The 24145-nt window shown below is 38.4% G+C and overlaps 4 protein-coding genes across 5 annotated transcripts; all 4 read left to right on the forward strand.

Annotated features, from left to right (window-relative positions):
- The first annotated feature begins 322 nt into the window (after positions 1 to 322).
- LOC126605020 (suppressor of mec-8 and unc-52 protein homolog 2-like) lies at positions 323 to 4343 on the forward strand. The gene is made up of 11 exons (XM_050272370.1): positions 323 to 529; positions 814 to 957; positions 1027 to 1076; positions 1323 to 1437; positions 1664 to 1712; positions 1797 to 1886; positions 2186 to 2254; positions 2334 to 2457; positions 2975 to 3354; positions 3470 to 3850; positions 3948 to 4343. Exons 1-11 carry the CDS (start codon positions 483 to 485, stop codon positions 4224 to 4226), a joined length of 1728 nt encoding a protein of 575 aa, XP_050128327.1. The 5' UTR covers positions 323 to 482; the 3' UTR covers positions 4227 to 4343.
- A 6402-nt stretch (positions 4344 to 10745) lies between these two features.
- On the forward strand, positions 10746 to 13734 carry LOC126604671 (uncharacterized). The gene is made up of 5 exons (XM_050271956.1): positions 10746 to 10959; positions 11284 to 12175; positions 12351 to 12551; positions 12844 to 13039; positions 13302 to 13734. Exons 2-5 carry the CDS (start codon positions 11300 to 11302, stop codon positions 13484 to 13486), a joined length of 1458 nt encoding a protein of 485 aa, XP_050127913.1. The 5' UTR covers positions 10746 to 10959; positions 11284 to 11299; the 3' UTR covers positions 13487 to 13734.
- A 1478-nt stretch (positions 13735 to 15212) lies between these two features.
- Positions 15213 to 16893, forward strand: LOC126605441 (E3 ubiquitin-protein ligase RSL1-like). Of its 2 annotated transcripts, XM_050272844.1 has the most exons (3): positions 15213 to 15250; positions 15363 to 16493; positions 16670 to 16893. In XM_050272844.1, exons 2-3 carry the CDS (start codon positions 15478 to 15480, stop codon positions 16746 to 16748), a joined length of 1095 nt encoding a protein of 364 aa, XP_050128801.1. In that variant the 5' UTR covers positions 15213 to 15250; positions 15363 to 15477; the 3' UTR covers positions 16749 to 16893. The 2 variants fall into 2 exon arrangements, with proteins under 2 accessions (XP_050128801.1, XP_050128800.1); XM_050272843.1 differs by lacking the exon at positions 15213 to 15250 and having other exon boundaries at positions 15330 to 16493.
- A 3862-nt stretch (positions 16894 to 20755) lies between these two features.
- LOC126605442 (E3 ubiquitin-protein ligase RSL1-like) lies at positions 20756 to 23056 on the forward strand. The gene is made up of 2 exons (XM_050272845.1): positions 20756 to 21799; positions 22830 to 23056. Exons 1-2 carry the CDS (start codon positions 20901 to 20903, stop codon positions 22912 to 22914), a joined length of 984 nt encoding a protein of 327 aa, XP_050128802.1. The 5' UTR covers positions 20756 to 20900; the 3' UTR covers positions 22915 to 23056.
- The last annotated feature ends 1089 nt before the right edge of the window (positions 23057 to 24145 follow it).

Raw genomic sequence — 24145 nt, forward strand, 5'->3', positions numbered from 1 at the left:
ATGTAATTATGTAATAAAGGAATGGGCAAATATGTAATTATGTATTATGGAAAAACCCTTTAAGTGCTTCCTACAAGAAGCAAATATATCAGTGAATTTACTTTTGAACCCCAAAATCTTTCATCAAAAATGTTTTTAATCATTTTAACAGCACTTCCCATATAGCTCTTGCTCTATTTAGAATTTTGATAGTGAGATGCTAACCGATGTCGTTTACTAATCAAATTCCCAACTTAATTCTCATGTAATTTAAAAAAAATTGGAAAAAGAGAATAAATATCCAACGACGGTGCGTTTCAGTTGTCGTTATATACAGGATGGTTTTATCCGTAATTTTACCGCGCAACGATTTCTCCCTGCGACCTCATTCCCACGGCGACCTCGTTTTCGAGAGTTCGCCACTCCTCTGCAAACCCTAATTACCGCAATTGGAAAAATCTTTCCGTCCTCCCTGATTCCAGTTCGAATTCCCAATTTCACCGATGACTTCGTCGAAGAAAAGTTACAAGGAGAAAGTTGCCCGCCGCAAGTGAGTTGAAAGTTTCAATTTTTTTTATGTTTTTTTCACTATCCGACGTACATTATGCTTCCCATTCAATACAGGCAGTACTAATTTTGATCCAAAGTTTAAATTTTTATTATTATTTCTTAATATTTGTTATATTTTTTTGTGCAATTAAGCAGTTTTGCTAAAATCTGGGAAAAAAGATTTCAGCGTGATTTGCATGGTCATGTAATTATTGGGTAACGAATGTGGGAATGCTGATTATGCGTTTGATCTTTGATGCAATGTTTGTGTGATGGTGCATGCAGGGAGGAGAAAGCGGCGGAGCAACCGGAGTTGCCGAAGTACAGAGACAGAGCTAAGGAGCGAAGGGAAGATCAAAATCCCGATTATGAGCCGACTGAATTGGGTTCTTTTCACGCCGTTGCGCCTCCCGGAAACATTGATCTCCGGTTAGTATCAAACTTATCAATGCCTCTGCCATTTTAATAGCTTAATTATCTTTGCATTGGTATTTGCAGGGCAGCTGAGGTACAGAAGTTATCCATTGAGAAGAGCAAGTATCTTGGAGGTTTGTGTTACGCTTTGTTTTAGAAATTTGTTCCCACTGTATTGTTTACAGGGTCTCAGTTTTCGGTATAGGATTCATTTTTTACCATGTTTGTGAAGCTAAGTGCGATTGACGTTGCATTTGTTGATATCTATGAGAATTCGTGAAGTCACGAGTCACCTAATCAATAGTTTTTTGGCTAGCCAGTTTTGTACATGTGGAAGGGCGTTGACTTATTTTATGCTGAACTCGATTAATGTTGTCCAGGTGATGTGGAACACACACATTTGGTCAAAGGATTAGATTACGCTTTACTTAACAAAGTAAGAAGTGAGATTGACAAAAGGCCAGATGATGGAGATGAGACTGATGCAAAATCTAGGTAATTTTATGTGGATTACTTGTATTGTCAAGTTATGTCTAATCTTAAAAACATCAAGTGTTAAATTTCGCAAACACGATGTATTTGGGTTAAATTCTGTTGATATTGATGGCCATATCTCAAGTGTTAATATGAAGAATGATAGCCATATCTCAATAAACTTCTTTAGCAGTTTCATAGTGCGTGTGCTACTGCTAACACTTGTGTGCTTCCTATTCACTGACAGAGCATCAAAGGAAGACCAAAAAATTTCATTTCGCACTGCTACCGCAAAGGTATGTCACTTTTGGTGATATGGTGAGGCAGTTATTTTGTTAAATCATTATCTGTTTCATTGATGTCTCATTTCTGTGTTTCAGTCAGTGTACCAATGGATAGTCAAGCCCCACGCTGTTATCAAAACCAATGAGATGTTCCTACCTGGTAGAATGTCGTTCATTTTTAACATGGTAAGAGCCTTTGATGCTCTTTTCATATTAAGCTTGCTTAATTTAGATCAGAGTAGTCTTTTCTGGGAACAATTTGTGTTCATGTTTTAAGCTTGCCTAAACCCTTATAAACCTTGGGTGGCCTGTTCAGGACCATTTCATGTTTAGTTGCCACCTAAATGATGCGTGGAAGTTCAACTTTGAGAACTGTTTGTAGGCACTTCTCTGAGAGCACTGAGCTTGCTATTGCAGGATACTCAATGAATGTGATCTCCCATTTTCCTGACATTTACATCATGTTCTTATATTTTGCATCTCAGGAGGGAGGATACACCCATGACATCCCAACCACCTTGCATAGGAGTAAAGCTGACTGTCCACAGACAGAGGTTAAAAGATCTGACACTTTGTGAGGTCTTCCCATCATTGTTAGACTGTTTATCTGATTTTGGCTTCTACTTTGTGCAGGAAGCAGTAACTGTCAATGTTGATGGTTCTGTACTTGACCGAATTGCTAAAATTATGTCATATCTTCGTCTTGGATCTTCTGGGAAGGTTCTCAAGAAGAAAAAGAAGGAAAAAGATGCAAGAGGTATGCTGCTTTTGGTCAAAAGTAACTGAAAAATCAGTTTTACGCAACATAAGGCCTTGATACAATTGTCTATAATAAACTGCTATAAATATCTTTATAAGTCAAGGCAATCAGATACGTAAAAATGTATTTGAAATCATTTTTCATGATAAAAATTGTATGGCCATTATGCCCAAATGGCTATATGGCTCTGTGCTTGGAGCTAAGCATCCCAAACTCACGGTGAAACAGGGCAGCTAACAACCAGTTCAGATAGTCGTTTCTTATTCAACTCAGAGTTTTCTGAGAGAAACTAAACCAAACTAAACTAGCGTATATCTGTGTACTTTTGTATACTTGGTTGCCTGACATCATAGTGGACATTGGCATTTTGAAGTATTTCGTGATGAGTGAAGTGATCAGAATTCCATAATTTGTTTTGAGATTTCACATCAACTATTTTCATCCTTCATCCTTTCTGCCCTTTTTGGTTGTTTATTCGTCTAACTACTTAATCAGTTCTTTTCTTGGTGTACAGGAAAGATTTCAGTCGTTGGTAATGAGTATGATGGAGAGGATAAGTCCTTGAAGCCTGATGTTGGGATTTTGAAGAAGGAAACTAAAAGGGGGATTTTGCCACCACCCCCTCCACCCCCTCCACCCCCTCCCAGGAAAAATCACATAGATTCAAAAGCACAACAAGGCCCAACTGTTGCCAGAGTAGATGAGGATGACATTTTTGTTGGGGATGGCGTTGACTATGTTGTTCCTGGTAAAGACTTGAGTCAAAGCCCGCTCTCTGAGGACATGGAAGAGTCTCCTCGGAACAAGGAAAGAGTTTCTTATTTTGATGAACCTGCTTATGGTCCTGTCCAACCCGTCCAATCCTATGGGGTGCCTCAGGAATGGCAAGATATGGTACATTTATCCTTTTCATTTTCATTCTGAAAATTGTAGTACAACTGTGTTTCTAAACAAAACTTGACTTGCATTTCACCTTGGATGGGTATTTTATGTTACATTTTGGGTTCAGAACGGATACGATGCGGTGCAAACACAAACAATGGATGGTGCCTACCAGGGAGAGTGGCCAGAATACCAATATGCTGAGCAAATGGCTTATCCTGAACAATACCTCCAGGCAAATATGGAGGGTTACGATGAACAAACAGGCTTAAACATGCAGGATCCACGCTTTATGACTCAAGAGGAGAAGGATCGAGGTTTAGGATCTGTGTTTAAGCGGGATGACCAAAGACTACAACAATTGAGGGAGAAGGATGCCCGAGAAAAGGATCCAAACTTCATCTCGGAGAGTTATTCTGAATGTTACCCTGGTTATCAAGAATATAATCGCGAGGTGGTTGACAGTGACGATGAAGATGACTTGTCAAAAATGGATATGGGTGGACGAGTAAGTTTCTGATAAAACATAACGAAAATATGCTTGATTCGTTCTAAAATTTGTTGCAATCATTGCTTATGTTATTGTCAATATATTTCCCTGACAGGCTAAGGGTCGTCTTCACCGGTGGGACTTCGAGACTGAAGAAGAATGGGCAACATACAATGAGCAAAAGGAAGCTATGCCCAAGGCAGCTTTTCAGTTTGGTGTGAAGATGCAAGATGGTCGTAAGACACGAAAGCAAAACAAGGACCAGAAGATCACTAATGACCTGCACAAGATCAACAAGATACTTGCTAGAAAGAAGATGGAGAAGGATATGGACGGTGACGGTGGTGGCCATTATGACGATGATGAACAGCCTGGCAAGAAGATTCGGGTTTGAAACTAGTTTAGTTAGGTTAACAGATTGTAATATTTAGTGGGAATAATTTGATTGCACCTAAATTTAATAGAAACGAATGTAATTAAAGATTATAAATTAATGGGTTTTTATCACAAATGTCCATGACATTGATTAAACACATCATTTTGGTCCCTGACATTGAAAATCAATAGAAATGGTCCATGACATTGATCAAACACATCACAAATGGTCCTTCCGTTAAAAACTTTTTGGGCAATTTTCAAAGCTTCGTAACTCAATCGTTTCTTAACCAAATTCGACCCATGATATATCAAAATGAAGATAGGAAAGTGTAGAACAAGATTATACCTATTTGGAAACCTAATGGTTGCCGGAGATGGCTGGAAAATAGCCTCAAATGTGACTGGTCCGCGAAAAAACTGGAAAACTCGCCTGAAATGGGGGTAAACTTTAAACATTCATAACTTCTTCAATAATCAACGAAATCGAGTGATTCAAAAACGAAAATCATACTTCTCGATGAGTCTAAGAGAATGGTAGCTTTCTTGATGGCTAACTCGTCGTAGTTTGGCCGTAAAACGACTCGAAATTGGCTAACTCGAAAATGGTTATCCAAGTTCGAGCCATTTTCCGGTCAAACCACGGTAAATTAGCTGTCAATAAAGATACCATTCTCTTTGTCTCGTTGAGAAATATGATTTTCATTTTTGAATCACTCAATTTCGTTGAGTTTTGAAGAAGTTATGAATGTTTAAAGTTTACCCCATTTCAGGCGAGTTTTCTAGTTTTTTCGCAGACCAGTCACATTTGAGGCTATTTTCCGGCAATCTTCGGCAACCATTGGGCTTCCAAATAGGTATAATCTTGTTCTACACTTTCCTATCTTCATTTTGATATATCATGGGTTGAATTTGGTTAAGAAACGATTGAGTTACGAAGCTTTGAAAATTGCCCAAAAAGTTTTTAACGGAAGGACCATTTGTGATGTGTTTGATCAATGTCAGGGACAATTTCTATTGATTTTCAATGTCAGGGACCAAAATGATGTGTTTGATCAATGTCAGGGACTATTTGTGATAAAAACCCTAAATTAATATAAAGTATTTCAAGCACTTTGTTCAGAGTCCTTTACTCCAACGGCATCTAGGGTTCCTCGAACAATGTGATATCTCACACCGGTAAATCCTTAACCCTTCCCCCTCTTACCAAGACTACAGAATGTTCTCAAAGGGGCGTGGAAACACATAAGAACTCTTGAATGGAAATGGAAAAGAGATGCAGCTCCAATTCCGAAAATAGCCCACTTGTGTATCGAAAAGAGATGGGAAACATGCTCAATATCATTTGATTGAATAGTTGACTCAGCTCCTTGTTGCTACAACAAGGGGTAGATCTATAGGACATACACAAACGCATACTTCACAAGCAATACATTTATGGATTTGACCGCGGAAAGTTCAAACTAAGTATATTAAGCATAACAAACATTTTGTTCTTGAGGATAATTATATTTTATTTATTTTGATTGAGTTTTTGCGATTTTTATGGTATAAAGAATTATTTTCATTTTAGTCGATTTTATTCAACAGATTACCGGAGAAGCCAACAAACTTGAACACTAAAAGATGTTTATGTCGTTAACAGTATTTGAAATAGTTTTTTCACATTCATCTTATTGTGGAGTTTAAATAGAAAATATTTTAAAAGGAATCAACTTCTTCTCGCCTGTACTGCTCGAATCAACTACCTCTGGCATGTATCGACCAAAATATATAAAAACAAGGGATATAATGCAAGCCAAACTCCCATTCATCTACTTTACAAAACCTTACTCTTTCCATGATGGCCAAACCAAAACTTGGCAACGCAGGTATACATGAATTCGGAGAAGCACCTTTTTGCTACGAGTACAATTGTAACATCTCGTGTCAATAAAATTGGACACTGTTTTTACGTTTTGCAATTATAAACGAAAAAACAAAAACTAGATGAGATTGGATTGGATAAATCTTGGAGATCCATGTCTAAATGCTCATTGGTTTGCTATCAAAAGCAATATATATCTTTATTTTATATTGGAAACAACCAGTGAACCTCAATACCGAAAAGAAAGAAGGGTAAACAAAGAGGATCAAGAACCATCCCCAAACGCAATAATCAACACTGCAATTTTAATAGTTCGAAAAAGAAAACATAAACTAGCATGCAGAGAAACAAACCAGGAAGAGAGTTGCCACAACGAGAGATCACTTTACAAGCGGATTGAGCACGTGACCACTGAACAAAACTGTTTCAGTCATTTTCTCTCTGATAAAAAGCATAAAAGTGGCTGTCTTGGGGCTGGTTTGGTATTGCTGTGCTTTGAAAAAAAGTTGCTGTGAGAATAAGCGGCTGTAAAATAAATCAGCAGAGTGTTTGGTAAACTTTTTTGTAAAAAAGCTTTTGGAAAAAAAAGTAGTCTGATAGTGGGTCTTTTCATTAAAGGAGCACTGTAACTCCGTGTGCTTTGAAAAAAAGCCAGTTTTCCAAAGCTACAAATAGCAGCTTCAGCTTTTTCCTTTGATTTCAGCTTATTCTCACAGCAGCTTCCAAAATAAGCCTTTTTTTTCAGTTTACCAAACACCTAAAACCCTCACAGCTTTTTTTCATATGTGCTTTTTTTTAAGCACCTCACTCCCAAACTAGGCCTTGGTCTCGAGTTAGCCACTTTTAAGCTATTTTCCAGCCAAATCACGGCAATTTATCCATCTAAAAAGGTAACATTCTATTCGTCTCGTCGAGAAGTATGATTTTAGTTTTTGAATCACTTGATTTCGTTGAGTATTAGAGAAGTTATAAACGTTTAAAGTTTACCCAGTTTCCGGCGAGTTTTTCAGTTTTCCCTCGGACCAGTCAACTTTGAGGTTATTTTCCGACTATCGCTGGCAGTCATTGGGCTTCCAAATAGGTATAATCTTATTCTACACTTTCCTATCTTCATTTTGATATATTATGAGTCGAATTTGGTTAAGAAACGATTGAGTTACGAAACTTTGAAAATTGCCCAAACTTCCGGCCAAGAGCTCCAGGACACTTAACGGAGTTTTTAACGGAAAGACCAAAATGATGGATGGTGAACAATCTCAGGGACCACTTTTATCGATTTGAAATGTTAGGGATCAAAGTGATGAGTTATGCAAATCTCAGGGATCATTTTGGCTAGTTAGCCCTTTTAGTCTAAAGATTATCTTATTAGAGTTGTAATCCTATTGGGTAAAGAATTTACCTTCCTAATACTATCTATAAATAAAGGCGCAATGGTGTGGAATAACACGCATCACCATTACACATCTCTCTATTCTCTGTTTGTGTTGTCGTCCCCCTTCTTTGTCCTGTATAATTGTTCAGTAAATTAGGTCTACAACATTTATTTGTTTTTATTTTTAATACATCATAAAGAACAATACTTGGCTACTCATAAATTAGGCCTACAACATTTATTTGTTTTTATTTTTAATACATCATAAAGAACAATACTTGGCTACTCATAAATTAACTCCTGCTCAAAACTCTTAGTATTTTAATCACAGAGCTTTGTACTTATAATCATAACCGTTCATACTATGAATCACAATGTAAATATCATCTCTGCAAAAAATAAATTAAAACTAATGTCGTTTAGTTAATCTATTGTAGCAAATACATAGATGGTTCGTAATGCTTTTACCAATATCGTTCATTTGTTTTTAAATAGTTTGATGACTAAAACGATCTTAATTTTAATTGATTTTTGGCAAAGATAATCTTTATAGGGTGATTTATAACATGAACGGTTCTGATTATAAACACGAAGTTCTATAAATTGCCAACAAACAATTTTAAGAAATTTTGAGTAGGAGTTTCTACTCATCTTTCAGTAGCCAAGTATTGTTCCATCGTAAAAGTCTTGGTAGATAACTATCATCGCCTCTTGAAAATTTTCATGGTGTTAACTATAGCTTAATAATTTTTTTCACTTAGTATTAGGGTCTAGTTGTATTAATTACCACTTATAACTAGGAAGCTTTAGTGAGTAACAAAATCATTATAACTTTTGGTCGACCATTTTCTGGCTTAGATCAAAAGGCCAAAAATCACACTTGATAATAATAAAACCATGTGTAAACACGAAAATCTTGTAGCAAATAACAAGAAAAACACATGTACAAAGAATATTTGTATTAATGTAATTTAGGGTTACAATCTCTTTACAACTTGATTCTCTGATTTAATCTCCTAAATGTGTAGATGTGTGATGTTGGGGTTGTTGATCTAAGGGTCGCGATGACTCGAACTTGAATGAATGATTGACTCAAGGATTTGGCTTGTGACGAGGGAAGAACCAGCATGTGTGGTAGTGCTTGATGATTCTTCAAGGGTTTTGGTGAGAACGTAGAGGGCTTTCTGAATTCTTCTGAGTGTTTGAGAGTGTTTGGGAATTTGGATGCTTGATAGCTTTAGAATTTCAAAGCTTCAGCTTCTGGGCATGAAATGATTTTTGAACTGTTTTCTTTGTCTTAGAGCCTTGTATTTATACACTCTTAAAACCTTGCCTACGGTTGGATTTGAGCTTGATTGTGCATGGGCTTGATTAATTGACGAAAGAACATGGACTCGATTTGTGGGCCGGTTCGTAATTTGACTCCATCAATTAACATTTGATTTAATTTAATTAAAATCAAATAATTCTTTTCCGCCATGTGTTGACACATGTCATTTTTTATGACTTTTCCGATTTTGATAAGTCACATCTATGTGTACGATTTGTGTGACGCATGGCGCATGCCATGTGTGCCCCGACATGTCTAAACTTTAGTATTGGTGAACATTTACTTCACCGAAGTTTCGATGTCTACACCATAGTTACGAAAACACAATGAGATGCTTTTTTGGCTGACAAAGCACTTTTAGCCGTTTCATAATTAAACAATTGTTATCTACAGAGCACCTCATTTGATGACAATCTAAATGAGATATAGTTACAGGTTGCTTCAAATGCACGCCATAACGCCCGTCGTATTAATAGTCTCGGTTTACTGGTCGATTACTTTCTGTAAATTGTCATAACATGTACAATTAGGATTATCTATTGTAGAACCATAAACTCTAGTTAAAGGCTAAGGGTTGAGTTTAAGGAGGGCAGAGAAAGGAGGCAGATTCTCTGCCCTCCCACTTCCCGTGTCCTTCTATGTCTTTCTGTTTTGTGTGGTCACGGATAAGCCACGTCAACATTTTATATTTTTTTTTATAGAGATAATAAGACAAAAAAATAGTAATATAAAATGTTGACGTGGCTTAACCATGACCACACAAACAGAAAAGCACGGAAGGGCAAGAGAAGTGGGAGGGCAGAGAGTCTGCCTCCTGAGTTTAAAGGTCAATATATTTTTATCATACTTTTGTTGCAATCATTGCTTATGTTATTGTCAATTATATATATTCTCGACAGGCTAAGAGTAGTATTCAGCTGTGGGACTTCGAGACAGAAGAATATGGGCAACATACATTGAGCTCAAGGAAGCTTTCCAATTTGGTGTAAATATGCAAGGTGGTCCTAAGACACAAAAGCAAAACAAAGACCAGAATATCACCGATGCCTGCACAAGATCAACAAGATACTTCAGAGAGAAGATGGAGAAGGATATGGACGGTGAGGATGGCGGCCATTATGACGATGATGAACAGCCTGGCAAGAAGTTTCGAGTTTGAAGCTAGTTTAGTTAGGTTAACAAACTTTAATATGTAGTGGAAACTTTTGATGTCACTTCAATACTGCGTTGGATGGAGGTAAGTGAATGAAAAATATCCTTTTCGTTGTTTGGAAGTTCATTAGAAACGAATGTAAAGATTATACACTAATATCAATCATTTGGAACGCTTTGATCTATTAAATATATACAGAGCTTCTAAATGAAGAGACTTCATTTTCTTCAAAAAAAAAAAAATATGGATTAGTTGTGGGGCCCACTTCACATAGAACTTCAACGACATGCATGTCTATTTTTCAAGTTGCACCTCATATATCATTCTTACAAAATATTAGCCAAACTAAAATTGACGGACATTATATTCTAAAAAATATTAAAATTTTATTGTGACAATTAAATAGACAAATAGTTTTGGATTGAATTGAATTTTTGTAAGAATTATCTATAAATTACATACAAAATAAACCGTTAAGATTGTTAAAGTTTAATGTGAAATAAGTCCCACAACTAATCTTCATTTTCTTTTAAAAAAGGGGTGTGATATCCGCACATCCCATTTGACTTCACATCCTTCTAATTTTCGGCCGTCGGAGCGGATGAATGGAAGAAGATCAACAGATAGAAATTAACAAGGGTGTGTAAGAAGTAATTTGGGGGTGTGTGGATAACACATCCCTTAAAAAATGAAATACGATTCCGTAAAGAACCTTTAAAGCCCATACCATAAAACGATATGTCGTCATTCGGGAAACGACATATCACCGCGTGAACATAAAACAACGGCTTGCCGTTTCCTTTTACGACGAGGAATTTTTTACTGCAAAAAAACAGTTGTACCGGATTGGATGTTGTTTTTGTGATCACAATCGGACGCCAGGTCTTTTCGTGTATTTCAACAACTCCGGCTGTCTTTTCTTCTCCGTCTTCTTCTTCTTCGTTGGTCGCAAAACCCTGAAAATTAAATCCCTAATCAAACCAGTTTCTGTCTCAATTTTGTTCAATTGACAGCTCGAATTGATCAACAGGTACGTCTGCTGTCGGTTTATTTATTTATTTTCCTTAATTTAATTCAATTAAATTACCCTAGAACAAACCAGAAGCAAAATCCCCAATTCCCGAATTCGAATTCGTGTTATTTTTGCAGAAAAGATATTTAATTTACGATTTTTTATTATTTTCCAGCTGCATATTGTTGTCGTGCTCGTTTCCCTTAATTTAATTCTGAATTTTTACCTTGATTTCGCTTTGTATGGACGTCAAAGTTGATTCTCCTTCTGGGATTTATTCATTTTTGAATTCTGTAACATATTCTGGTTTCGAATTCGAACCGAAAATTGAATTTTGTGTAGTGGTTTGAGGAATTGTATGGAGAGCTTTGAGGGGAGAGTTTCGTATTCGTCCCTTCCAAAGATCGACAAACACCAACCCCAGTTCCACTATGATGACGAGTATGTCGGTTCCGATTGGCCCCAGCCAGAACACTGCGGGAAAGTTAGTTACCCGGCAGTGGCATCCAAGCCCGATAAGCATGATTATTCGTACCAGTTTCCTCTTGATTCCGAGGATTTTGTTGATGGCAGCGAGTATGATTCGAGTGAAGAGCCTTGTGATTTACCTCAGACTAATACGCAACCAGAAGTCAATTTGAAGAATGTGCTGACTGGGGTATTTGCCATTCTGACTGGCCGGAACAAGGCACCGGGTCTTCCATCAGACAACCAGCTACCTAATTCAAATGTTTCATTTTTGGGATCAGAAAAAAATGGTGATACATGCTTGCACTCGTCGGTTTATACACCCAGTGCCCCACCCCTGCTTGAGCCAACAACTTTTAATTACAACGCATACAAAGATGTTTTGGAAGCTGAGCCCCCTGAATGGCTTCCTGATAGTTCTACTACAGGTTGCATGCAGTGCACTTTGCCTTTTACTGCACTTACTCGTGGAAGACATCATTGTCGGTTCTGTGGAGGAATTTTCTGCAGAACATGTAGTAAAGGAAGGTGCTTGTTACCTGTCAAGTTTAGGGAGAGGAGTCCGCAGAGGGTCTGCGATGCCTGCTATGATAGGCTAGATCCTTTACAGGGTATTCTAATTAACAGCATCAGCAATGCTGCACAAGCAGCCAAGCATGATGTCATCGATTGGACGTGTACAAGAGGATGGTTAAATCTTCCTGTTGGGTTTTCCATGGAACAGGAGATATACAAAGCATCCAACACATTGAGGAGTTACTCCCAGGTGCAATTCTGAATTCCATCTAAGTTTCATTAAGTTAGTTTTGTTCCTATGTTTCTGGATTATTAGTTTCGTTAAGTTACTCCCAGGTGCAATTATGAATTTCTTTTCATTTCGTCTGAAGAGTTCTCATATTCCAATTAAGATGATTTCTGACATCTTATGTTATGTTTGACAGGTTGCTAGGTTGAATCCTGAGAGGTCTATACCCGCAGCTATTCTTAAAGGAGCTAAAGGTCTGGCAATCCTAACAGTTGCTAAAGCTGGTGCACTTCTCTCTTACAAACTTGGTACTGGTTTGGTAATTGCTCGAAGGTCTGATGGATCATGGTCTGCCCCGTCATCCATATTTTCTGTTGGCTTAGGATGGGGCGCGCAGGTATATATGCAATATTTTCGTTGTTCTAATGTTATTTCCTTCTATGATTATTTGTACATGCTTAAGTTGGAAGAAAGGAATTTCAGAGGCGTAATAATTCATATACATTATTTACAAAAATAATAATAATAGTTTATATGCATTTGTCACCATCAGTTTCTTTTTAAAATTGATATGTTTAGTCTCTTCCGCTTGAGTAAGTTGAGAAATTCTAAATGTTGGCTGGAAGTTTCTACTTCCTTGGTTCTATTCCAGGCGGTAATCTTTGCATTCCGATTGTTTCTTTTTCCAGATTGGGGGTGAACTTATGGACTTCATCATTGTGCTTCACGATTTAAAAGCTGTGAAAACATTTTGTAGTCGCATGCATTTTTCTCTTGGTGCTGGGTGTAGTGCTGCCGCAGGACCTATTGGTAGAGTGCTGGAAGCAGACATGCGCGCTGGAGACAGAGGTTCTGGAATGTGCTATACATACAGTTGTAGCAAAGGTATGATAACAATTTTAGATTGGTAAAGCTTTCTAGTTAATGACTAGGTTCATCCGCTGTATACCATGGCACGAGGGTCTTTTCATTGGTACAAGTAGCAAAGATCGTAGTGGAGTATTGGTTTGTCATTTTACTTTCAAATTCTTAATATGTATCAGCCACTATTTGTTTAACGCATTTTGAGGGTTCTGTTATTCGGGCTAGTATGGGAGCTTGGAAAAGATCCTACTCCTGACGGTGTGACGTTGCGATGTTTTGACAGGTGCATTTGTTGGAGTATCATTGGAAGGGAACATTGTGGCCACAAGGATGGATACCAATCTACAGTTTTATGGTGACCCTTACTTGACGACTTCTGATATGCTACTCGGAACTGTGGACAGACCAAAGGCTGCTGAGCCCCTGTATACGGCCCTGAAAAACCTCTACTCCAGTCTACAGTGCTAGTTCCGCTTGCATCTCCGATGACTACTTGTTTAAGCTTTCCGTTCAGAACAATCGACGGGGTTCAGAATTCTTTTCTTAATATTTCACCTTTGGTCTGAAACTGTACATAGAAGTTAATAGGTGTTGTCTGTATAAAGGAAAAGGAAGATTCATGCCTGACAATTAAGTTTTTTATCCCAATTGTGAAATCACTTGGAACTGCTATTATAAGCAACCCATAGATGTGTATATATCATATTATTTGACAATGTACCACTGCAGAAAGACTACCCCTTTGGTTGGTTCCGAAAGGGCATTTTCGGCATTTCCACATTTCCCAAAGAAAACCCTGTTGAAGAAGGGGAGTCCTATTTCCTAATGTAAAAAGGAAAGTCTTATTCCTTTGCGTATACGTTCCTTTTCGCTGTGAAGCTGCCCACACCCCCCCCCCCCCCACCACCAGCGGAAATCGTTTCGGAACACGAACAATCAGAAGCTGCTGAACCCTCCAATTCGACTGTGGAAGATGAAGAAGATGGTGGCGCAACTGCTGACGGCGAGGGCTATAGTTCTAGCGTTATCGACATATCCGGTGAAAGCTTGGATTTCCGATAGAGGGGGAGAATTCTGAAGACGCCATATCGCAAGCTGCATTTGTGCCAGCTGCAGGCTGATTTTTAACGCCTATTGTTTACTATAAACAGTAAAAATGTGTAGAAAAGAATGTTGTGCATCCGGGAAAGAACGAAAATCCGCCAAGAGTTGGGGCATGCTGGCTTGGGTTTGCTTCTAAAAGAGCTAAAAACGCTTTATGACTACTAAAATCTCTTACGACTGCGTTTTTAAAAAGGGGTGTGCTATCTACGCACCATTTTTTACTTCTCACACACCCCTTGTTAATTTCTGTCCGTTGATCTTCTTCAATTCATCCGATCTGACGATCGAAAACCAAAAAGATGTGGGAGAAGTAAAAAGGGATGTGTGGATATCACACCCCTTTAAAAAACTTTAGATTCTTCAAAAAGCACTTGAACTTGTTTACAATGAAAGAACTTTTAGCACACATACTCATGAGCAAAAGTGCTTTTTGAAAAATCAATCTCAAACAAATCCTTAACCAAATTGAATTGTAATACAAGGAACTGGGCGGCTATTATCCATGGAAATATTCTTCGGTCTTCCTGCCGGACCTCTCAATCGTTCATCCCTCACAACCAAGAGGCACTCCTCGTAATGGAGTCCCACTTGGTTTGTGAGGAATGAGAACGGCAGACGCAATCTTCTGACGGACTAAAGAATTTCTCTACCCTGAGTTGAAAGGGAATTTTCAACATTTTACAATATTCGACCTGGAACTTTTTATTCTTTTGCTAATTTTTTTTTTTTCACCTTAAAAGACTTTACTGATAATATGTTATGTTCCTACTGCATATGCTCGCAGGTTATTTTGACAACTTTATTGAAGGTTTATGTCAGGGGGAGGGGGTTCTTTAAAAAGAAAGGAACTTCTCCGGATATTCTTTGTAAGGATTCCGGGAATTTTTCAATCATGTTCGTTCATTGTACATCGTGCGATCAGAAATCATTGTAAGATTTTTATTTAAAATTGAATATAAACAGTATCTAACAAAAAAAGACCACTGTACAATGAACAGACGTGATTAGAGAATTCTCGAATCCTCACAAAGAGGATCCGGAGAGTTAGTCCTATGTTTTTCAGTGGCATAATGGTAATTCAAAACTGCCCAAAGGAAACGTTTAGGGAAGATATACTCTCTCCAAAAGGTTGACTTGATTATCGTCAATCTTCTTTTATTTTATTTTTTATAATCCTTAAATCTTATTGACGAAGGAAGTCCTATTCCTTACCGCTTATGGACTCTCTTCTTGTGTATAGATGAAGTTGATGATCCAGAATTCAGCCCTAGAAATTTCATCACATCACTCAGTCTTAACAATTAAACCTCACTATCTGTAATTATCCTCTGAAAAGAGAGGAGAGAGAGAGAGAGATGGGCAACAAACTTTGCACAGGAGAAAAGTTGGGCGGCAAAGTTTTCACAGGAAACAAACTGGGGAGCAAAGTTTTCACAGGAAAATACATAAGGGGTAAGCACATCTCCTTCGTGACCAAACATAAAGTACTGCATACGAAAACAAAGACGAAGCAACATGAACATGTTGTTGATATTGATATTGATCCAACTTTTGTATGTGACTTGTGTGATGCGAAAAGTCATCTCGAAAACTCATTTAACATCAAGGGTTGTGCCCATTTTTACTGTCGAGAGTGCGTTGTTCAATACGTAGCGTCCAATCTCCAAAACAATGTCACATCCGCTGTTATATGCCCTGTACAAGGCTGCACTGGCGCTCTAGACCCTGACTACTGTCGTCCAATCCTCCCAGACGACGTCTTTGATGGGTGGGGCAATGCCTTATGCGAATCTGCACTTGCGGATGAGAGTGATGATATCGATTCAACTTTTGTATGTGACTTCTGTGTTGAGCCACTTGATCTAAAAGACTCCTTTAACATTAAGGGTTGCTCCCACTTTTACTGTCAAGACTGCATTGTTAAATTTGTAGCATCCAAGCTTGATGACAATGTATCTTCCATTACATGCCCTGCACAAGGCTGCACGGGCACATTAGAACTTGACTACTGCCGTCCTATCCTCCCAGCCGACCTCTTTGATAGGTGGGGCAAGGCCATATGTGAATCTGTGGTTATCGGGCCTCAGAAGAAGTACTTATACTGTCCCTTCGTCGGGTGCTCTGCGCTGTTAATCCACGAGGGGCCAGAGGATACCAATCAGGCTCCCTGTCCTCATTGCAAAAGGGAGTTTTGCGCCAAGTGTAAGGTTCCTTGGCATACCGAATTCAATTGCTCCATGTTTCAGAAACTGAGAGATAAGGGCGAAGACGAGATGCTGGAAGAGCTTGCCAAGAATAAGAACTGGAGGAGATGTCCACGTTGCAGTTACTATGTTGAAAGAATAGATGGGTGCAGCTACATGAAATGCAGGTCAGTTAACTTCTCTGCTACTTCTAGATTAATTCCCTATCAGTTTTGGAATTAAATAACTTGAGTTATCTCATTCAACTTACATAAATTTTAATATTTTATCTATTGGTGTATATATATATTTGCCTGCCCTAATCTTCATTGATCATCAAAGTTGGTTACTATTATTGTTGCAGGTGCGGGTTTGCTTTCTGTTACAGTTGTGGAATTCAGGCTGTCGAACATACCCGTTATTGTCAAAGCTGTAAGAAATAGTCCTAATTGTTTGCTCATGAGCCGATCTTACTGCAATATTATGGAGTTTGTTGCAGGTTGGATTCTAGGAATTAGATCATTGTGCTGTTTGTTTGTACTCAGATGTGTAATATCTATTTGCATCAATATTACTCAAGTTCGAATCTCCCTCTTTATAGTTGCTAGTTAATTTGCGGTTGCATCGCCGATGCTACACGTTTTAAGTTTTCTGTTCAGAACCGTTACTGTTCCACCATAATCTAACCGAGAGAGAGAGAGAGAGAGAGAGATGGGCACAGGAGTAAAGTTTGGCAGCAAAACATTTGTATGTGACTTGTGTGATGAGAAAATTCATCTCGAAAACTCATTCAACATCAAGGGTTGCACCCATTTTTACTGTTGAGAGTGCGTACTTCAATATGCAGGGTCCAATCTCCAAAACGATATCACATCCATTATTATGTGCCTTAAATAAGGCTGCACTGGCGTGCTAGAGCTTAACTAATGTCATCCTATCTTCTCAAATGACGTCGTTGATAGGTAAGGTAAGATCTTATGTGAATTTGTGGTTATTATGGATCAAACAATTAATCCCACAACAGACATAAATCGATCCAAGTTCTGTATTTTATAATACAAAAAGAGAAAATTGAAAATTCATTTCTCATTTTGAATGGGTGAAATATAGTTAGTCCAAATATCAAAAGTAGTATTTAAATAATTTCGTTGCGTGCACAGTAAGGAAGAGGAGGAAAGTGAAATAGGAGAGAGAAACAGAGTATCCAAAAGCCTCCCAATCTCTCTCAGTGAAAGCCAATGAGAAGAAGAAACAAAGTTAATATGGAGAACCCACCGTCGTCTCACTCTCACATCCACATCATCGACATGGAAGACGACGCCTTCTGTGCAGGTCAGTTTTTATCTGCTATGTTTCTTCAATTGGTTGTTGGAATTACTACTCGAAGTAAAACTTTCATTGTTTGTTTCTGATGCAATCGTATCACTTGGAATTGGATTGCTTTGCCATCCTTGTTTGTTGTGTAAATCTCCTGACGTTGATTATGCTATCGTGTTCCATTCGCCATTGTTTTAAGTTAAGGTAAGAACCAGAGATGAGGGAAACTGCATTGGATTACAAAACCGAATAGTACGACTTCAGAAGGCATTGGAAACCATCTAAAAACAGCAATTGCTGACTCCCCGAAATTCATATGATTGAAAACCATCTACCTTTGTCGTTGTCATTGGAAACCATCTAATGCCATAACGAATGGAATTGCTGGCTTTCTGGCACATCCGTTAGGGTTATATTCTCAAACAACAAATGAGTTTGAGCTAATGCTCCTATGTTTAGAATCCTTTGTCTTTGCTCTTCAAATTGGCCTGCGAAATGAGTAGTTCGGAGTTCTGATCAGGGAGTATGTAGAATAAGGCTGCCATGCCTTGATATGTTTTACTAGACTTGTCAAAAGAGTGAACGCAACTGTGACGTTAGATGGACAGGATACCTGGCATAGTTGCTCTGCTCAGCTTCACTTGAAGCGTTACTGTTTGATTACGTTCAAAAGGACGAGATAGGACGTCAACCCTTTCTTAAACTTCCCAGTTCTTTTAGGTGCCAAATTTAAACTTGAATTTTCTTCGTTTAAATGACCAGTCTATTAACTAAAATTTAATTTTACCGCATATATACAGACAAGTATTCCACTTTTTAGAGATTGATATAGGCACACCCCATTGCTCTGCCGACATTTGACCTGTAGTTACAAATTACTCAACTCTATTTCAACTTGTTTCGTTCAGTAAATTCTTGAATGCACTTCGAATTTCTGTTTATTTGTGTTGGTTACAGGTGCAGAACTACTTTCTGCTACAAATTAATGTGGAGACGTTTTAAAGGTAAGTCATAACTGTCCCAGGTGAAAGGAGATTTGACGTGCTCTATAATCTAGATTACGATGGTACTTCAAATATGGTAGTTTATCAATGTATGTCGAAGAAAGTTTTAGAGCGCCAGAAGATGGTTTAAACCAACACTAATCTGGATTGCAGACATTTGACTTGAAAGTTTACATATATGGTTTGGATGTATCTTCGATTCACTTTTAATTTCTAAGCAGTTGTAAAGTTTACTTTCAGGTGTTTCCAAGGGCTCCCCATCACTCTATCCAGTCACGCGAAGGGAAGGTGATGAGTATATATATTTCTCCGGTTACATGTGAGAATCTCCCGTTCACTAGCCCTTTGGTATTTAGCGACGACACCAAGTTGAATGTAGTTAACTCTCAAGGCGACCCTCCATTTGGTCCATCAAAACTCAATCTAGTTTTCAACGACAAATCGTGCCGAAAACATACAAAATGATCAAAGACATTTCTAAGTGACCTCACCAACAAAAAACAGTGGGGCATGGAAGAGGTTTGTTTTGGTCAAAAAGCAGTGGTGAAGGAAGAACCTCCCACTGCAACCTAAGGAACCGAAGCCCCTCCGCTTTAACCGGGCCGGATTGTCACTTGTCACCGCCAAAATTACCAGAATGCCCTATATTTGCTGCACTCTATCTGCATGCATGCATCAGTTGGAGAGATTTTGGAGCCAACTTTGCGGCATTTTTTAAAGCTCATTGAAATATCTGTAACGTTCTACAGTCAACAGGAATTTTTTTTTAAATCATGGTGACATGGACCAATCACTGGTTGACACCAGTGCACAAAAGGGTAATATACTCTTGATTTGTAAAAGCCTACAACAGCCGTTTCTGTTGTAGTTTGCGAGTCTTAAAATTAATTCTCTTCTTTTGGTTGCACATTACTGCTTTTAACTGCTGCTTCTACTCCCGTGGCTTCTTTTCTATATTATTTTTTATACAAGAGATATCGACGAAAGGGGATTTTGAACAAGAGGACTTTGGTTAAGGTAAACTCTCTTCCCATTTGGGCTACAAGTTCCTTGCAACTTCTCTTTTGTGTGTGTTCCGTTGTCGCGCTTCAAAATCAATCCCATCAGCCGGGTTAGATGCAAGATAATGTGGTCAATATGTTAATCCGTAAGTTAAGTTTAGCTGCTATTTAGATGACGTTCTTCTAATTTCTTGCTGCAAAGTTTTCATAAATTCAAACCATTCCTATCAGCCGGGTTAGATGCAAGATAATGTGATCAGTACGTAGCAAATGCACCCCAAAGGAAAATTACTCTGATTCCTTACCGATGATGAACTCTCCAATTGTGTGTATAATGAAGTTGATGTTCCACCTAACCTAGAGAGAGAGAGAGAGAGATGGGCACAGAAGTAGAGTTTGGCAGCAAAATTTTTACAGGAAAACACATAAATTAAAGGGTAAGCTTAAGCACATCCCCTCCTCTATCACCAAACACGCAGTACTACATACAAAAAAGAAAAAAGAAAAATAAGGAACATGAACATGATGTTGATATTTATATTGATCCAACATTTGTGTGTGACGTGTGATGAAGAAATTCATCTCAAAAACTCATTCAACATTGGGTGTGAATCTATAGGTCTATCTATTATATATATATATATATATATGCATGATCCATAATAAATGATTGCTGATACTTTAGATTTCAAAAAGGGTTTGAAAACATATTTATTCTAATTCAGATGGAGAAGTGCATTGGAGTACGGAGTATACTGTGTGTCGAAATTTACGTATAGTAATGTACATCTTTTACCAAAAACAAGTCACTTGTGGATATTATTAGAGGTTCGTGCAAATCTAGTGCAGTCCATTTTTCACTCCGCAAGGATCAAGATCAAATGAACATTCATTCTCTTTCTGTTGTGCTCATTTTTATTGTCTATAGCATGTGTGGTTATCATTTTTATCTTCTTAAATGACGTCGTTAATAGGTGGGGTAAGGCCTTATTTGAATCTATGGTTGATGGATCAAACAATCAATCTTACTAAAGATATAAATCGATCGAAGTTCTGTATTTTATAATGCAAAATAAGAAAATTGAAAGTTCATCTCTCATTTTTGAAGAGCTGAAATAGAGTTAGTCCAAATATCAAACGTATCTCGAAATATTTTCCAAAATAGCGTGTACAGTAAGGAAGGGGAGGAAAGTGAAATTGGAGAGAGAGGCGGAGCATCCAAAAGCGTCAGTCTCTGTTAGTGACGCTGACAGCCAATGAGAAGAAGCTACAGATGGAGAACCCACTGTCGTCTCACTCCCACATCCCCAATTTCGACATGGAAGACGACGCTGTCAGCTTCACACCCACTTCGCGGACTCCCTCAACCATCCCCATCAACGTCGACGACGACGACGACGGCGACGGAGACCTCCGATCGATCACGGCTTCTCTGCTCAAATCAGCTCCCAAGCCCACCGAAGCAAGTAACTTTATCGACCTCTCTGAAGAAACCCTAGACTTCTACGACGGCGACGACGAGCTCAGAATTCTTAGGTTTAAACCATCCAACACTCCCTTCGGAAAGCGAAGAAAAAAAACCTTTTCTGATTTTTCCGTGACTGAATCTGGGCAATCTTCAAATTCTAAAAGTGTCCCAGATTTCGTTTGTGAAATCTGCGTCGATCACAAGTCGGGAATCGAGTTGTTTCGGATCGAAAACTGCAGCCATGGTTACTGTACTGATTGTATGGTTAAGTACGTGGCCTCAAAGCTTCAAGAGAACATTACCAGCATTAGGTGCCCTGTTCCTGATTGTATAGGGCTGCTGGAACCCGAGTATTGCCGGCCGATTCTGCCTCCGGAGGTGTTTGATCGCTGGGGAACTGCTATGTGTGAGGCTGTGATTCTTGGGTCAGAGAAATTTTACTGCCCATATAAGGATTGCTCTGCAATGTTGATTGATGATGGGTCAGAGGTTGTGAGGCAATCGGAGTGTCCTAATTGCTGGAGAATGTTCTGTGCTCATTGTAAGGTTCCTTGGCACGAGGGGATTGAATGCGAGGAGTTTGTAAAGTTGAATAAGGAGGATATCATGTTGATGAACCTTGCGCAGAAGAAACAATGGCGAAGATGCCCCAACTGTAGGTTCTATGTTGAAAAATCGGTGGGTTGCATGTTCATGATGTGCAGGTTAGTTTTTGTCTGCTATGTTTCTTCAATTGTTTGTTGGAATTACTACTTGGTTATTCATTTGCAGTAAAAATTTCATCGTTTGCTTCTGATATAATCGAATCACTTGGAATTGGATTGCTTTGCCTTCCTTGTTTGTTATTTAAATCTCCTGAGGCTGATTATGTTATCGTGTTCTGCTCGTTATTGTTTAAAGTTAGATAAGAACCAGAGATGAGCGAAGCTGCATTGGATAAACCAAACCAATTAGTACACTTCAGGAGGCATATACGCATACCATTTGCACAAAATTTTATATAAAAGCACCAACAATGTAAAGTTGATTTCTAACTTATTTCTCTCATTGAACCTCTAAAAACAGCAATTGCTGACACCCCGAAATTTACATGATTGAAAACCATCTACCTTTGTTGTTGTCATTGGAAACCATCTACCCTTGAGTACCTTTACAATACAATAACGAATCCCTAGTTGGAGGAATTGTTGGCATTCTGGCACCTCCGGTAAGGTTACATTCTCAAATAACAAAGGAGTTTGAGCTAATTTCCTATCTGTAGAATCCTTTGTCTTTGCTCTTCAAATTGGCCTGTGAAATGATGAGTAATCTGGAGTTCTGATGAGGGAGTATGTAGATATAAGCTGCCATGACTTGATACATTTTACTAGATTTGTGAATAGAGTGAACACAACTGTGACGGTAGATGGACAGAATAACTGGCATAGTTTCTCTGCTCAGCTTCATTTGAAGCGTTACTGTTTGATTATTCAGATCAGAACTTCCCAGTTCTTTTAGGTGCAAAATTTAAACTTGAATTTTCTTCGTTTAAATGACCAGTCTATTAACTAAAATTTAAATTTACCGCATATATACGGACAAGTATTCCACTTTTTAGAGATTGATATAGGCACACCCCATTGCTCTGCCGGCATTTGACCTGTAATTACAAATTACTCAACACTATTTCAACTTGTTTCGTTCGGTAAATTCTTGAATGCACTTTGAATTTCTGCTTATTGGTGTTGATTACAGGTGCAGAACTGCTTTCTGCTACAACTGTGGAGACCTTATGAACAACAATCATACCCACAATTGTCGCAGGAGTAACAGGAATTGACTTGCTCTAAAATGTACTTCAAGTGTTATAATTTATCAATGTATATCGAAGAAGGTTTTAGAGCGCCAGAAGACAGTTTAAACCAACACAAATCTGGATTGCAGACATTTGTTGATAAATAAACAAGTGGCTTGAAACTTTACATATTTGCTTTCTTATTAGAACGCATTTCAACAAAATTTACTTAAAAAGATTTTTGGTTAGACATATTTGCAAATCATCAGATAAGTTCCACTTTGTGTATCTTCGTCTTCTAGGACGGCCAAGGTTTTCCATGGAACAGAGATGGGGTTATAATCGTCCATATCTCCACGCTCTTATACTCCACAGTTTTCGTAGTTCCAGTGAGTTTTCGGTTTGGACATATCTTCAATTCGCTTTTAACTTCTAAGCAGTTGTAAAGTTAACTTTCAGGTGTTTCCAACATCTCCCATCCTCTCCCCATCACCCTATCAAGTCACGCGAAGGGAAGGTGATGAGGATATTTCTCCGGTTGCATACTTGCATGTAAGAATCTCCCATTCACCATCCCTTTGTTATTTAGCGACGCCACCAAGTTTAATGTAGTTAACTCCCAAGGCGACCCTCCATTTGGTCCATCAAAACTCAATCTCGTTTTCCACTGCAAATCGTGCAAAAAAACATACAAAATGATCAAAGATCGCTATGTCCAAGTGTTGTCTGTTTCAATGCTATGCTATACGTCGTCCGCTCATATTGTAACACTCAAAGTTTTCTCCAAATTTTGATTTTGATTGAAGCCGAACTAAATCGACATCAACAAGCAATGCACATGCATATTTGAGCTAGTAATTGAATGACCAAAGTATCCCTGACCAACAAAAAACAGGGGGCATGGAAAATGTTTGTTTTGGTCAACAAGGACGTGGTGAAGGAAGAACCTCCGACTACAGGTCTACAACCAGAGGAACCGAAACCCCTCCGCTTTAACTGGGGCGGATGGTCACTCGTCACCGCCAAAATTACGAGAATGCCCTACATTTGCTGCACTGCATCTGCATGCATGCATGCGTGCATCAGTTGGAGATATTTTGGAGCTAACTTTGCGGCATTTTTGAAAGCTCATTGAAATATCTGTAACGTTCTACAGTCAACAGGAATTTTTTTTTTGAAATCATGGTGACATGGACCAATCACTGGTTGACACCAGTGCATAAAAGGGTAATATATTCTCGATTTGTAAAAGCCTACAAGGGCGGTTTCTGTTGTG

The sequence above is a fragment of the Malus sylvestris genome, chromosome 15 (assembly GCF_916048215.2).
Source record: "Malus sylvestris chromosome 15, drMalSylv7.2, whole genome shotgun sequence".
Classification (NCBI taxonomy): Eukaryota; Viridiplantae; Streptophyta; class Magnoliopsida; order Rosales; family Rosaceae; genus Malus; species Malus sylvestris.